This window comes from Ictidomys tridecemlineatus, chromosome 8 (assembly GCF_052094955.1).
Source record: "Ictidomys tridecemlineatus isolate mIctTri1 chromosome 8, mIctTri1.hap1, whole genome shotgun sequence".
Classification (NCBI taxonomy): domain Eukaryota; kingdom Metazoa; phylum Chordata; class Mammalia; order Rodentia; family Sciuridae; genus Ictidomys; species Ictidomys tridecemlineatus.
In genome coordinates, this window is record NC_135484.1 from 143369652 (window position 1) to 143384005 (window position 14354).

At 41.2% G+C, this 14354-nt stretch overlaps 1 protein-coding gene across 2 annotated transcripts in view; it reads right to left on the reverse strand.

Annotated features, from left to right (window-relative positions):
* Positions 1 to 8065: 8065 nt before the first annotated feature.
* Elovl2 (ELOVL fatty acid elongase 2) overlaps positions 8066 to 14354 on the reverse strand; it is a 48692-nt gene continuing 42403 nt past the window's right edge. For both annotated transcript variants that reach the window (XM_078020538.1, XM_005327473.4), the window contains exons 5-8: positions 13004 to 13175; positions 10697 to 10821; positions 10102 to 10236; positions 8066 to 8551 (exon numbers count right to left, since the gene is read on the reverse strand). In XM_078020538.1, coding sequence (XP_077876664.1) covers positions 8426 to 8551; positions 10102 to 10236; positions 10697 to 10821; positions 13004 to 13175 — 558 coding nt within the window. In that variant the 3' untranslated portion in view covers positions 8066 to 8425. The remainder of the gene's footprint in view (positions 8552 to 10101; positions 10237 to 10696; positions 10822 to 13003; positions 13176 to 14354) is intronic.

Below are 14354 nucleotides of genomic sequence, written 5' to 3' on the forward strand. Positions count from 1 at the left end.
AGTTTGCAATTTTGTTGTTGCTCATTTGTTCACAAAAGTTAACCTTTGTATCAGAAATTGCTCAGATAATAGAAAGTTCAGAACGTTCAGTAATTTCAAGGGATGTTGCTTTTTCTTATGATTTTGAAAGTCAACTTGATTTTTTACTTGCATAATGTCTTCAGATTTTGTGCAAATCATAACTTCAGCATTTATCTAAATATGTTTTGGTATATTTGCTTAAACGAGGAATTTAATTTGAAAATAATGAAAATAGCTCAGGTAACAATGGTAGTATGTTTTGAAAATAAAGTTGTTAGGAGGATCCATTTGATCTGCACATATTTTACTTTCAGTGATTTAACAAAAGCGTCTTTAGCAGAGAAATATTCACGTGATCATTGCTAACTGTTCTCATGAAGTTTGAGTGTATGAATCTTATGTATGAAAGCATTTGAATATACTTTAGAGAAATAAAATCTGCGTAATTTAAGACTATCTACAAAGTAATTTAGTTTATAATTGGATAAATTAAAGAGTGCAGACTGAACAATTTACTGTGTAATGCAAGTTAGTTAGATGTAGCTTATTATAATTTGCCTAAAACAGATGTTTAGAACCCCAATTTTATTGTCATCTTTTTCTTCTAGATTTTCATCCCCTGTGCTGGGGATGGAACCCAGGACCCCTGTGTGTGCTGGGCAAGCACATTCTACCATTGAACTATACCCCAGCCCTACTTCTTTAGAATTTTTTTAATGAGCTATGTTTTAGTCCATTATTGTAAGCTTTAAAGAGCATAAGAACACCTGTTTTTTATGTCCAAAGAATTTGTGAAGTTAACTAACCTTATTTTATCTAGGTGTGTCTAGTTTGAGACTCACGATTTCTGATAACTTGGAGTTTTATGAATTTCCATGCTATTGCATTGACTGTCCCCATTGAAGGATATCTTAGGAATTTATATGGCTTCCAGTGACTAGGGAGCATATATTTGAGCACTGTAAAAATCCTTGAGTTAAACTTACATGAAGGATGCTAGGATGGATAAGACGTGATTTTGGCTATTAAGAACTCAGTCTGCAGAAGACAGTAAGATGTCAAGGTTAATGTACATCAAGGCTGTGTGACTCGTGCCATCAATAAGGTGTAAGCTGAGCCCTGTCAGGGCTGGCAGAGGGTGAGGTCAATTTTGTTGGGTGATTGGAAATGGATTCCTGGAAGAGAGGTACCATTTGAAATAGATCTTGAAGGATGGGGAGTATTTTTTTCTAGGATGAGAGAAGAGAGACTAATATGAATATAGAAACAGAAAAATGCAGAATTTGAGGCATGATACTATGGAGTATGAGTGGAAATTAAATTTTGCTAGGCCCAAACTTGGACCTACTCTGTGGGTCAGAACCTAGTGGCAGCGTGAAGGCTGAATTCCACATACTGGGGGAGACTGTTGCAGCAATAAAAACCTCAACTAGAATAGAATTCTGGGAATGTAAGAGAGGAGGCAGATATGAGCAACTAGGGCAGGTGAAGGCTTGAGCAGATTTTGAGGCTGGATTAATGAAGGTGCAAAACCTACAAGCTTGAACAACCACGGGGGTGAGGGACATCTCTTATAAAACATCCCCAAGGGTTCAGTTATGTCTTATTTAGCAAATCGTCATGGAGCCCTTGCTGTGTGATGGGAATTCAGTGTTGATGGCCCTTGGGGGGCCAGCAGTCCGATGGGGGAGCTGGATGTTAGTGAAACAGTCACACAAATGGACGTGGAAGGCAGCTTTGCAGGGTGCGCTGCCCTGCCCGGGCCCAGCCTACACAGGGGTAGGAATGTTGGGTAGTGTTTGGTAGTGGAATGTGGGCATGATGCACTGCGTTGGGCAGCGTGGAGAGAAGCTGGGAAGCATCAGGTGTCTCACCCCAACCCTGGTGGCTGTGGATGGCGCTTCAGGTCTATTCTCAGCTGGGGACCAATGCTGCCTTTCATTGGATCCACTTCTATGGAATTGCCATTACTGTGTGTGGCTGCAGCCTTAGTGTCATTTCTGATGTTCTCCTGTGCTCTGAGCCTCTCTTCCACGGCAGCTCTTGTATTTGCTTTGTCCTTGTGTCCCTGCTCACTGCCCCTGCAGAGCAGGTTGAGCCCTGAGGTAAGCCAAGCAGATTGTTCCGTCTCTGTGTCCCTGCCACCCCTAGCTGCTTCCCCATCTCCTTTACCTGTGACAAGGAGAGTCAGACCGTCTCTCTCCAAGCCCCAAACCCTGGTGGGCTGCCTTCAGTGGGGGCTTTGTTCCAAGCCGTACGTGATGACCAAGTGTGAGTTCAACAGTGAGTTCTTTTTCCCCTGATAACCACGGGTCTGAGGTGTCCCTTCCTCCTCTCTCACTTCCTTGCTGCTTCCTCCTCTGCAGCCCACCTGTCCTGACCTGCCACCTGCGCCTTGACTCAGATTCCCAGCACATGTGCCCCTTCGCTCCTCGGCCCTTGCAGGAACCCCTCTTGTCCTTTATATCCCCAGATCTTACAAATGATTTTTGTGTGCCCTGTCTGATCTCCCCCTGGCCCAGGACTTCCCATTCATTCAAGCCTCCTGTTAATTTTCTAGCTGCTCCCAAAGACTGGACCACCACCACCTTTCTTTTTTTCCTCCTTTTTGGGTTGTCACCTGACCTCCTGGCTGCGTTGGACTGTTTAATGTTCTCTTTAAAGTGGCTTTTGGAATGCCCCTTTCCCGTCTCTGGCTGTCTCCTCCGTTCCCATTTCTGGCTCATGCTCTTACACGTTCCTTAGATGAGCTCCTCTCTGGGAAGAACCAGGCTTTCTCTTCGCTCGCTGGTCTTCCTGCCCTCTCTGCAGATGGCTTCCTGGGCCCAGCGTATTTGCATTCGCCTGTTGACTCCTCCTGGAGGAATGTATATGTCCACCACCTGCTCTCCTCCTGTGCTTCCACAGCCTGTCCTTGCTGAGCCCACAGCACTTCTGCTCACTGCTGTCCCCAACCTGAGCATCTTGAACTTGGTCTCCGCTCTCCCTGCAAAAGCTTCTTGCCATCGCCCTGTGAAAGCTCCAATGATATGATCTGGCAGAGCTTCGGTTCCTGTGGGGACTGCCACCATGATGCCTCTGCCCCCGGCTTCTCCTCCTCTTTTCCCAGTGACCCCGGGTTTTGGTTTTCCACTGGTGCCTGCTGGTGCACCCCATCTGCCAGTCACCCCTGTTGAATGCTGTGGTGGCTCCTGTCTTAACTGTGACAGTCAAGGCCATACATGTCAGCTTTATCTTCTGTCCCCCTCTCTCACCCTGTGTTGAAGCCACCCCTTTAGTACTGAGAGTTTCTAAAACAAGCCGTGACAGCACTGTCATCATGGCTCTCCCCCTAAAGTGAGAACCTTAATGTGCCTCCAGGCTGCCTGCAGCCCCACCACCTCACACAGGGGCCTGATTTCCAGCTTGCTGGCACCTGCCCTGCCGACTCTCACTGGCCAACCTCCATGGTCACGAGAGCCAAATGCTGAAAGGAAGTCTATCTCCATCCATATTTATGTGTGTACATATACATGTACATATGTGTGTGTGTGCGCGCGCGCACACACGTATGCTCTTCAGAGAATCCTAATAACAGTGTCTTTAGGCCAATATAGCTGTGGCCTCTCACAGAAGCAGATGAATGCACTATGTGAGTGAAAGTGGGGTAGAGAGCAGTCTGAGTGCCAAGAATATATAGGTTAAGGGTCAATGAGAGGATAGTTTTGATGCTATTATGAAAACTTGTACATGAAAAGAAATTATGCAAATCCAAAGCTTTGCATAAGTCAAGGATAGATGGAAAACCTCTTTCTATATAGACTGGGATTTGTTGTGTAGGAGGCCCAGCTGTACGTGGTCAGTGCTTTATTTTCTGTTCATTTATGGTTTGATTCTCCTATTTATGACATGGATATTGTTACTGCCCAGATAATGGGAGAGGTTCTGATCTGGTCAATATTAGCTGAAGCACCTTTTACTGGGGCTCGGTAAGCTAGGAACGTGTCTTTTCAGTTTCTGTTTGGGCCCCACAGGATTTCTTTATGTGGTATTTAAAAAACAACAAAACAAAACAACTACTCAGTGACACTCGCTAAAACCTGGTAAGGCTGACTTTGTTCAGGCCCATTGTGGTAGGTGTGGGGCTCACGGATATGGGATTTTGCAGAGGAGGAGAAAGATTGGGTTCAACTCTGAACACAGCAAGAGCAAGAGGAAATTATAGCCAGGGAGCAGGATAGGAAAAAATTACAAAAAAAAAAATGGATAAAAAATTACAAAGAAAATATCGAGCTGGGGGATTCTAGGTAAGCCTAACAGGATTCCTGCTGGTGATAGGCCCGTATAATCAGACGCCTGGGTGTTGGCAGAGGATGAAGAACCTGATTAGATATCAAGGATGATCAGGTACTGAGAGTGGAGGGTTCTCGTTGATCTGACTTAGCAGAGTTCTGCTAATGCTGAGTTGACAAGGAAATACACAGATGAGGCAAGAAGGTTCAGAATCCTAACTAAAGTTTGATCAGGCAAAGAATCATTTTGTCAATGTTGCAGGCATGTTTTGCTATTATAACAGGATGTGGTGGCTTTATTAATGTGTCAGCTTGGCTAGGCTGAACACCTGTGCCCAGAATTCTCATTCCTGTGTTTCCTGGTTAAGGTGGGCTATGGAGAGTGTCCTGGGGAACTTCAAGGCAGAGGACAGTGGCTGCCATTTTGAGTGCACTTGTGTAGTTGCTCAGGCCACAGCAAGGCCTGGAGCAGCTTCGCCTCCCCAGATCTCCACCAGCACCTCTGACACCTGAGCCAGGTATGTGTAGCTATAACACAGGGCCTGGCTTCTACAGGCCACCTTCATCACCAAGGTCGGGGGCTTGATTGTCCTCGAAGGCTCCACTGCTACTACCCAGGACCTCAGGTGACTTTATAATGAGATTTCAAGCACATCTCTTATGTCTTTTGTTTTGGGACCTATCTTGTTTCCCTTAAGTCACAACTCTGCCCTCCACATTGACAGCCACCAACCTGTGATCGGCCCTGAAGTCTCATTTACATCCCTGTTCCTGAGTGGAGGTGGCCACCTTGATGTGGTCAGGCATCTATGAAGGGACAGTCCTGGCTTTCAGGGGCAAGTACCATTCCTGCCTCATATCTTCCACTCCAATCTAGTCTCCTTCCTCAGTTATTCTATGCTGTAGAGTAATTTGTTGTGATTGTTTTGGCTTTTCTTATCTAATTGGTCTTAACTTTTTCAGGTGAATGACCATCTTCTGAAATAATTCAACTTGGTATTTGACTACTATGTTTAGGTAATATTACCTAAAAGTCCACTGCTCATTGAAATGAAGAATTAAACATCTGAAATTAATTGTGTAAATATCATTTTATTGGTTAAAAAAAATCCCTGAGTGATAGGTCACTTGGAATACTACACACATTTTAACTTCTTTGAGCCAAAAAAGAAAAATTGCAACATGCTTTGCTTTAATGTAAAAATCGATTTATTATATATCATACAGAATGCTTTTTATCTACAAAGAAAAATGGCTCTTCTGTCTCCCTGTCCACCCTAATCATGATATTATATAGATATATACACTTTCAAAGGAAAAGAAGAAAGTGATATGCTTATTTTCTAAATAAGTACTCCTCAGAAACATAAAATGCTACAGAAATATTGGGGGAAAACTAGAATCGTCTCTTACATACAAAATGCAATTTTTTTTTTCCATTTCAGTAAGTACTGTTTTTCTTTAAAGGTAAGAATCACTTCTCTGATGGGGGTGGAGGGGACTTTATCCACCAATATGTCTAAATAAGTGCTTTTGATAGGTTGAAAAATTTTTAATTCTATTCAGCAAACAAATCCATTTTAGTTTTAAAAATTTGGGGGAATTATTAACAAACAGGCTTTATCATATTTATGTATGTGTTTTCATTTCCACAAGTAGGTGGAAATTGACTTGTAAAAACATTTTCTATTTCTTAATAGATTATATAGATAGTATTTCTTTTACAGTTATGCTTCAGAAAAATCACATTAAACAAACATCTTTAAATGTTTTTTAAAGTCATAGCACTTAATAACAGGTTAAAATATTTACCTGATTGAATTTCTGTGGCTCAGATCTCATAGCTCTGCACACTTTTTATCAGCCCTCGAATGGTTTAAGGCTCTGAGTGTTTTATTAAGTTTTAGTAGAATTCACCTCCACTTAGCAGTTTCACACTGCCATGTGCTGACAGCTGCATGACTTTGTCCACCGGCCGAAGGGTGACTCCCTCTGTGCTCTACAGATGTGAAGCCCGTGAAAACATCCAACATTGCAGGTGTGGTCCTGGTGAGACTTCAGGGCCTCGTTGGCAAGTAAGAGTAAGCTGAATACAGTGACGATAAGCTGATGATACAAACACAAGCTGAGTACAATGTCATCTCCCGAGTTTCATATTTACCTGGAATGTACTTTGGTAACAGATTTCAGCCTGTGTCTGAGAACTAAACAGAACCCGGTTTCTCCAAGGGACTTTCTCCTTAGTCAAGTCTGCATCTTGTTATAGAAGAGCAGTAACAGTCATACTCCAAGTTAGCCCTTTTTTAAAAATGAATTCCTGGGAGTGAACAGTACACTAAATACAGTTAAAGTGATGAATGATGCAAGTGAGATAGCACCCTAGAGCAAGTCACCTCTTGACAACCATTTGGGAAATAGAGCAGCTGGGTGTGTGGCACATGCCTGGAATCCCAGCAACTGAGGAGGCTGAGCAGGAGGACTGAAAATTTGAGGTCAGCCCGGGCAACTTAGGGAGATCTTGGCTCAAAAAAGGCTGGGGATTTGGCTCAGCGGTAGAGTGCCCCTGAGTTCAAACCCCATTACCAGAACAGGGTTGTGAAGAAGAAAAAGAGAGCAGGCATGAGACAGGAAGAGGGGTCTGTTCCACAGAAATGACCAGTCAGAAGAGAAAGGCTGTCACAGGGCAGGAAGAATTCACCTGAAGTCCACACAGCGTTAGTCACCTTTCAACCACACAGGCCAGAGTCCTGAGAAAGGGGAGCTGATGTGAGATGAATGTTTAGAAAGTTGGTCTAGTTTTCAACCAGGGAGAATTTAAAACTAAAGCTCGGGAGGGGACAGAAGGGACTGAATGGCATCATGGCTGGCAAAGTGGTGAGAATTTTTTAGTGCCCGTGCACCTAATATTAATGTTATGACCTAAAAACTTTTATCTTAAAAAAAAAAACTGAGATGGGAAAGAAGATAAATTAATCCTTTGTTTTCATCCTTGGTACAGTTAATAGTGATTAACAGCCCGGCACTGAGGGAGAAAGGGAATGTTCAGTGCTGCCTTGGCCTTTGTGCTTGTTCTCAGAGATCAGTGCTGAGCTGGGAAAGGATGTGTCGAGTTTGCCAAACTGGCACTGTCACTGTGCTCATCACCAGCCTGTGGCTCAGAGCCAGAGCCTTTCTAAACTATGACAGTGTTTTCTGTCTATTTTCAAATACTTAAATAACCTACAAAGATTGATAGCAAGGATTTGGAATAATATTCATGAATAGGCTCACAAAAAACAGACAAGTCTGACTTACCCCCATTTCTCTGTGAATTCTGATAGTAAGTGTTCCAGTGGCACAGACATTGTAGGAAAAGGGTGGGCTGGACTGCAGTCCTTCTTCACAAAGAAACAAGCAGCCAGTTTGGGAGACAGCTTTAGTCTGGAGCTCAGACCTTTACTAACCTAGGCTAGCTAACAAGGGAGATGGACATGAATATTTAAATTGTTAAGGAAACCAAATTAAAACAGGGAGACTCCTGTATCCAAAGCCCCTGAGAAATGAGGATTTCGCAGAAAAGTTTCAAAATAATTTTAAGATTAGTTATTCTAAACAAAAGATAATCAGAAGTGGTTGTGACAGTTTGATAAACAAGGCTCTGGCCTGAGAGGTTTGACTAGATTTTTGTCTTCACTTTCTGATCCCATTTTAATATTTTCTGCGGTTGATTCCTTTATGCACTGACGATTATTGCTTACTGTATATTAGATCATGTCAATATTTACAATACAACGTTTTGTTTGACAGTTTAATCTGAACAACACTCCACTTGAAGACTTGCCATGAATGACAGTGCCCCACACCTCTTGGCCTTGGACGTGTGTGGCGTTACAGAGTGCACCTAGGAAGGGTGAGTCTGCGCGGAGGGAGGGGGCATCTGCTCTGAAGTTTCAGGGTCCAGCATCGCCTTGATGCTGACCAAAGCATTAATGGATTAACCTAGTAGCAATATATTAATACATTCTGGTACAAATGATTTTATAAACTCAGAAGAAATTAGTTTATGCTAAAACATACAACTTTCAATTCAGTCTTTGCTTTAAAACAAGCGGACTTGTTGGGCTGGTGCCAGGCATGCGTTCCCTGTCACTCTGTCATTGGGCTTTCTTGCTTATCACTCCATTCACTTCCGCGAAGCAGGCTTTGGAAAAACCATTTCTGACTTCTTTTCCTGCAGGCAGCTCTTGCATGTCTTTTTTCATTGGCTTTTTTCGGTATGTCTGTTGGGTGTGTATATATAGGAGAGAAAAAAAAATTCCTTAGTAAGACTTTATCTCTAAGGCTGCATATGGTTAAAATAGTCCATGAATTTCTTGGGCACTGGACTTTTCTCCTAGGAATTTGTGTTTGAAATATGACCATGTTTAAGCCCCTAGTTAAAAACAAGGTAAAAGCAAGACAAATGTGTGATGTTAATGAGAGGTTCCCTTCATCTTATATTAGATCAGGATTTCCACATTAAGGGATTAGCACTGAAATTTTTCTGCATTAGTTTCTTACTTGGAAAGGATATAATTTTTAAAAAAGATACCTCAAATGAAAAAGTGCTATTTTATTCTAAAAGACCAACACCTGAGTTATTGGATTGATTTGGCTTCAGAGTATCCTCTATTTTTGGTGCTGAAATCCGGGCCTCCCCACTGAGCATAACCCCAGCTGGGCATAGCCTTCCTTCTATGATAACTTAAAAAGTAAAAACAAGATGATAGTACTATTGCCTTAAAAAAAATAACTAAGAGTCAAGACTGTACTTACAGACTCAGCGTCAGGACTGAGATTTGATTTGAGTCAGCGTGTGGGGCTCAGGCTTCCATTGCCATTATCTACCGCTGCTGGGCTTCTACTTCCTGCCCAGGGTTAATATCTAGCACCCCAAACTCCCCACTTTCCTTTAACACTCCTCTGTGTGTGTATGGCTTTGTTTGGGTCTGTCGACTATTATTTCTTAAGAGACAAAGCCTAGTCAGTCCAGTTTCAGAAACACAAAATCTAAAAAGATGTCAAAGGTTTAGTCCTCCAGTTGGACTCTATATTTGCATAAAACAATGGTGAGTTCTCTTGTTCACCAAACTAAAAAATAAGAGCATTTCTTGTTCAAAAGAAACCGCAAATGAATACAATTTCTGAAGTACTGTTTTGAATGTAACTATGCCTTTTTTTTTTTTTAAAGGAAGCATTCCATTTCCCCAGCCCACAAAGGAGTGCAATTTAAAATCTACAACCTGCTGAGGCCTATGCTCTGTCATAGCTTTCATAGGTTCTTGCAAAACAGTCACTTTGAAATTGCATTTTGAACCTCTAATTGTTAAAAAGAAAATGACACTTAACAAAAAGCCAGTGTAACCTTCCCATACTAATTGGCCTTAAGGAATTTTATCCAAATGATCTATAACACTATGATATATTCAAAAATAATGTCCCATTTTTTCTCCATTCATGTAAGTTTCCTAGATCTGTCTCACACCTGATTAATTTTCAGAATGCAAATACATGATGCAAACAATATAACTCGGTATTTCTGATAAATGTTTTTCAATGCAATGCACAGAGTTTTAGTAGAATGCCCCCCAGACTATTAACTGTGGTTCTTCTTTGAGTAGGAGGCCACAGGGAGAGAAATCAGAATGCAAGTTTTACTTTTTCATTTACAAACCCCTCATCTAAATTCATCCACAAGCATCTGCTTAATATTTAATCAGTAAAATTACAAACATATAATGCAAAGTGCACATATGCTGTGTTTTGCTACAAATATTTCTATTTCACATACCTGAACATAAAAATTTAAGAACAGGACGACTAGTGTCATCATATAGGAGGACTGGAAGATGAGGCAACCAAAGGGGAAGCCACAGGGCTTCACGACGGCACTCAGCGTGTGGGTGATGGTGAGCAGGAACTGCACCTGCAGGGGCACACAGGGCCAGAGTGAGTGAGTTCCGCTCCCCAGGGCCCGGGGACCTCCTCAGTCAGATCAACTCCTGTCATGCTCTACATTTTGCAGGAATGAAACAAGCACAATGCTGAGGCAGCCCACTATCCTATCCAGGAACTATCTGAACTTAGTAATGGCAATGTTATATAGTTACCAATATAAGTTTCTTATGAAGAAGCAGCAGCTAAAGTTATTTAAATAAAAATGTTTAGCTTATAATTTAAAAATATTCCTCTATATTTCAGAGCAAGGATCTTCTCATCATAAATTGTATATATACAAACATTTTAATTCACAAAATAATTCTTAAAGGCTCTTAGAGAAAAATAGGCATCCTCATCACATGTAGAGAGGCCTCTGATGTCCAAAAGACAGATTCCTATTTCCTGCTCCTCCATGAGCCATATGGAGAGAGCTGGGAGTGACATACCAGCTGAGCCTGTGTGAGGTATTTCTTCCACCAAAGGTACTTGTGCATGGATGGAAACACAGAGAGTCCATAATAGGAGTACATTAGAATGTGGATAAAGCTGTTCAGTGTTGGTCCAAAGAAACCTAGGAAAGTATAGCATGAGTTACTATTTTATAAAATGACTGTTCATTCTCCTTTGTCTAGTGATATTCTTCTCTGCGTAATAACTAAATATTAATAGGTAAAGGACAATCATATGATGAACTTCATACTGATAAATTCTCCAATTATTGTGCTATTGCCCTAAATTTGGCAGAAACTTCTGGATCGAAGTAAACTGGAATACTTTTTCAGCCAGAGTACCACCCAGTTCTTATTTGCAAAGTTTTAACTGTCTCTTTGTCATTACAATAGCTAATGGGGGTGGGGGGGGGTAGATAACTTAGAGCTAGAGGCAGAGTTCCTCTCAACCAGAACTATCTTTGCTTTGACTAAACCTTGGATGGGAAAAAGCCTCCTGTGGGCAGCAGGTTATCATTCAGGGAAAGAGTGCTTGTCCAGGGTGCACAAGCTGTTATGACACTTGATTTATATAGAAAACACAGATATAATGTATCAGAAGACACGTTAGTGATATTTACTTGAGTTTTTATTTCTATCAATTAGTGAATGATCATTGCTTAAGGTTTTTATAATACTCTTGAGTGGAAACTATCACATTATTTATAGGACTTTTTACACAATGATTTAGGTACTAATTTGTAATGAAACTTGATAAAAAATACTAACCTTTGCAATTCTCCTTTGATAGTTATTATAGTCTTCTTTAAATATCAAATTTGTAAAAAAGTAGATTCTGTCTAGGAGGAGTGTGGAAAGCATTCCTTTCTGCCTACTGCATCCCTACCAGTTTCCCTCCTGACACTAGTTTTTATTTGCATCTTCAGTCACTGATATAAAGTGGTCCCTGACCTGATAGCTTTACTTCAACCCTATGATGGTGTGAAAGTGATGCAGTCAGTAGAAACCAACCCTATGATGGTGTGAAAGTGATGCAGTCAGTAGAAACCACAACTAGGATTCTGAGTGTTAGCCAGGGGGCTAGTGGTATGTGCTGTAATACTCATGATGCTAGGGAGCTGCGGCTCTCAGGCAACTCTGAGGTCACAGGAGGAACAACCCACACTACCAGCATGCTGTGCTGCTGTTGGGATGTTTGACAGGTTGGTTGTATTAACTGTGTTTTTGACTTATGAAATTTTTAACTCACAATGGGTATACCAGGATGTGGCTCCACACATCTGTACTCCAAATTTTCTTTGGATTGTTTTCTATTTCCACAAAGACATTGAATTGTAAAACAAAAGAACTTTCTTAAATTTTACCTGTTCTGATTTTTCATAGGATATTTTCAAATTGGGGGGACAACACATTATAAAATAGAAACTCCTGATCTTTCCAGCTCAGTGCTTCTCAAACTGCAGTTTGTGACTGATGCAGTAATGAACTGTGAAGTCAGTGCAGTGAGAACTGTCTGCTTTTTGTATTTTGACAAGTGAAATAGAATTTACAAAAAAAAAAAAACCCACAGTAAATACTGTTACCTGAAATTTTTGTTTCATGAAAAATTGTATATACCACAGTATCAGGAAGAGCCACAGTTGGCCAAGTGAGGTGCACACCTGTAAGCCCCTCAATTTGGGAGGCTGAGGCAGGAGGATTGCAAGTTTAAAGCCATTCTTGATAACTTAGCAAGACCCTCTCTCAAAATAGGGATGGGGATATAGCTCAGTGGTTAAATGCTCCTGGGTTTAATCCCTAATTTTAATAAGAAAAAAAAGCCACAGTATATATTTAATGAAATTTTTGTTTCACACACAATACATAATATGAATAAGTGGGCTGGATTGTGAAATAAAATATATTTTGTACTGCAGTTCTCAGTTAACAAAATTGAAAGTCATTGCTCTGGTGGGTCACACAAAGATGTTATCTTAATTTTTCAGAATGTAAAAACAAGCCCTAAGAGCTAAATAACTCTATATCACAACCAAGTGGTAACTCTTGAAGGTGCCACTTTCCACAGGAACCAAACAGCACCTATACCAGAGTTGGTCTGCTTTGGCTGGGTGTGTGTCTCTGCCTTCTGGTGTATGGGAAAGAAAATATTTTTAAAACTTAAAATTACATTCAGATTTTGCCAGCATCAAAGGATAGAAATTCAAAGGCCACTAGTGAGCACCTGCTTCCACAGCCCCACTCCCCGCCCTATTGGGAGGCCTGTGAGAGCCATGGCATAGGACCAGAAACCAGCTGGGAACTTACTCTGTCCACAGGGTATCCAGTTCAAGACACACCACCAGATGTTAAACATGGAGGCATGATGGTAGACATGAAGGAAAGTGATCTGATTTGTCTTTTTTCGCAAAACAAAGAAAATTGTGTCCAGGAACTCTACTAATTTGGAGAAGTAGTACCACCATAGCACCTTGGCTACCTATAAAAATTTAAAAAGGGGAGAAAGGTGTGAGAAGTGAAAATGTTCCTGCATAGCCCTACCGCGCATCCTGCCTTCCATACACCATCTGTGCATTACCAGCGTGTGTCTTGTTCTCAGACTACTTACTGCTAGTCCAGAGTATTTGCCTCCAGTTTCTCCTCATTCTAGGCAGTATACCCTGCTCAAGTGAAAGTCGGATTTTCTTCCCAAAATACCTATGTGTCCAAGTTACCACTCAGCACCTACAAAACTAAGTGGATTCCTCATCACTGTAGTCTGGTACCATGTAAGTCATCTGCAATCTCCTACTCGAGTGCCAAGGACTCTTCTTCCTGCATCCAACACTCCTGTCCTACCTCCAGGTCAGTCATGTTTTAGTCATCCTTTATTAATACTCCTTCAGTGCACCACCTCCTCTGGAACGTGCCCAATCTTTTCCTTTCCTTTCCTTTCCTTTGGTGGAACCAGTGGCTTCATATATAGTCTTAAATTACTTGCCTACATCTCTATAATCAACCACCATTAAAGTCTAGCAAGTGTTGTGAACCTATAGTTGGACTGCATATAACTCAGAGGTAGAGACGGTCTCATTCAGACTTGTGCAGTATGTAGATCTCAATAGGTCATTACTGTGTGTTATACTAAATTATAATTCTTCTGTGCTCTAATGTACCTGTTTCTCTCAAACATTATATTACCTAAAAAAAAGTCTGACTATATCACTTATGCCTCTGAGAGGAAGAGATTAAAAGTCAAGAAGTACTTTGTCCTTACTAACATTGATAGGTCATGATTACCAATTTGCTTTCCTTCCAATGCCCTTTACATAGTCTTATCTACCTAGAAATACCTCTTTACTTAAGAGCATGGTGTTTGTTTTTAATGTGTTTATTTATGCATTGTAGTTATTCCTAATTGTTGAGTTTATGTAAACATACATGCATGGAATTTTGTCCATTTCAGTCCTCAGTGCTTCCTCTTTCCCTCCCCACCCCCATTCCCCTTCTCTCCTGGTCTTACATTTATTATTATTATAATTAAAAATATTTTTAGTTGTAGATGGACACAGTATCTTTATGTGGTGCTGAGGAGCAAACCCCAGTACCTCACACGTGCAAGGCAAGAAGTGCTCTACCACTGAGCTACAGCCCCTCTTATAATTGGTGCTTTATAGAT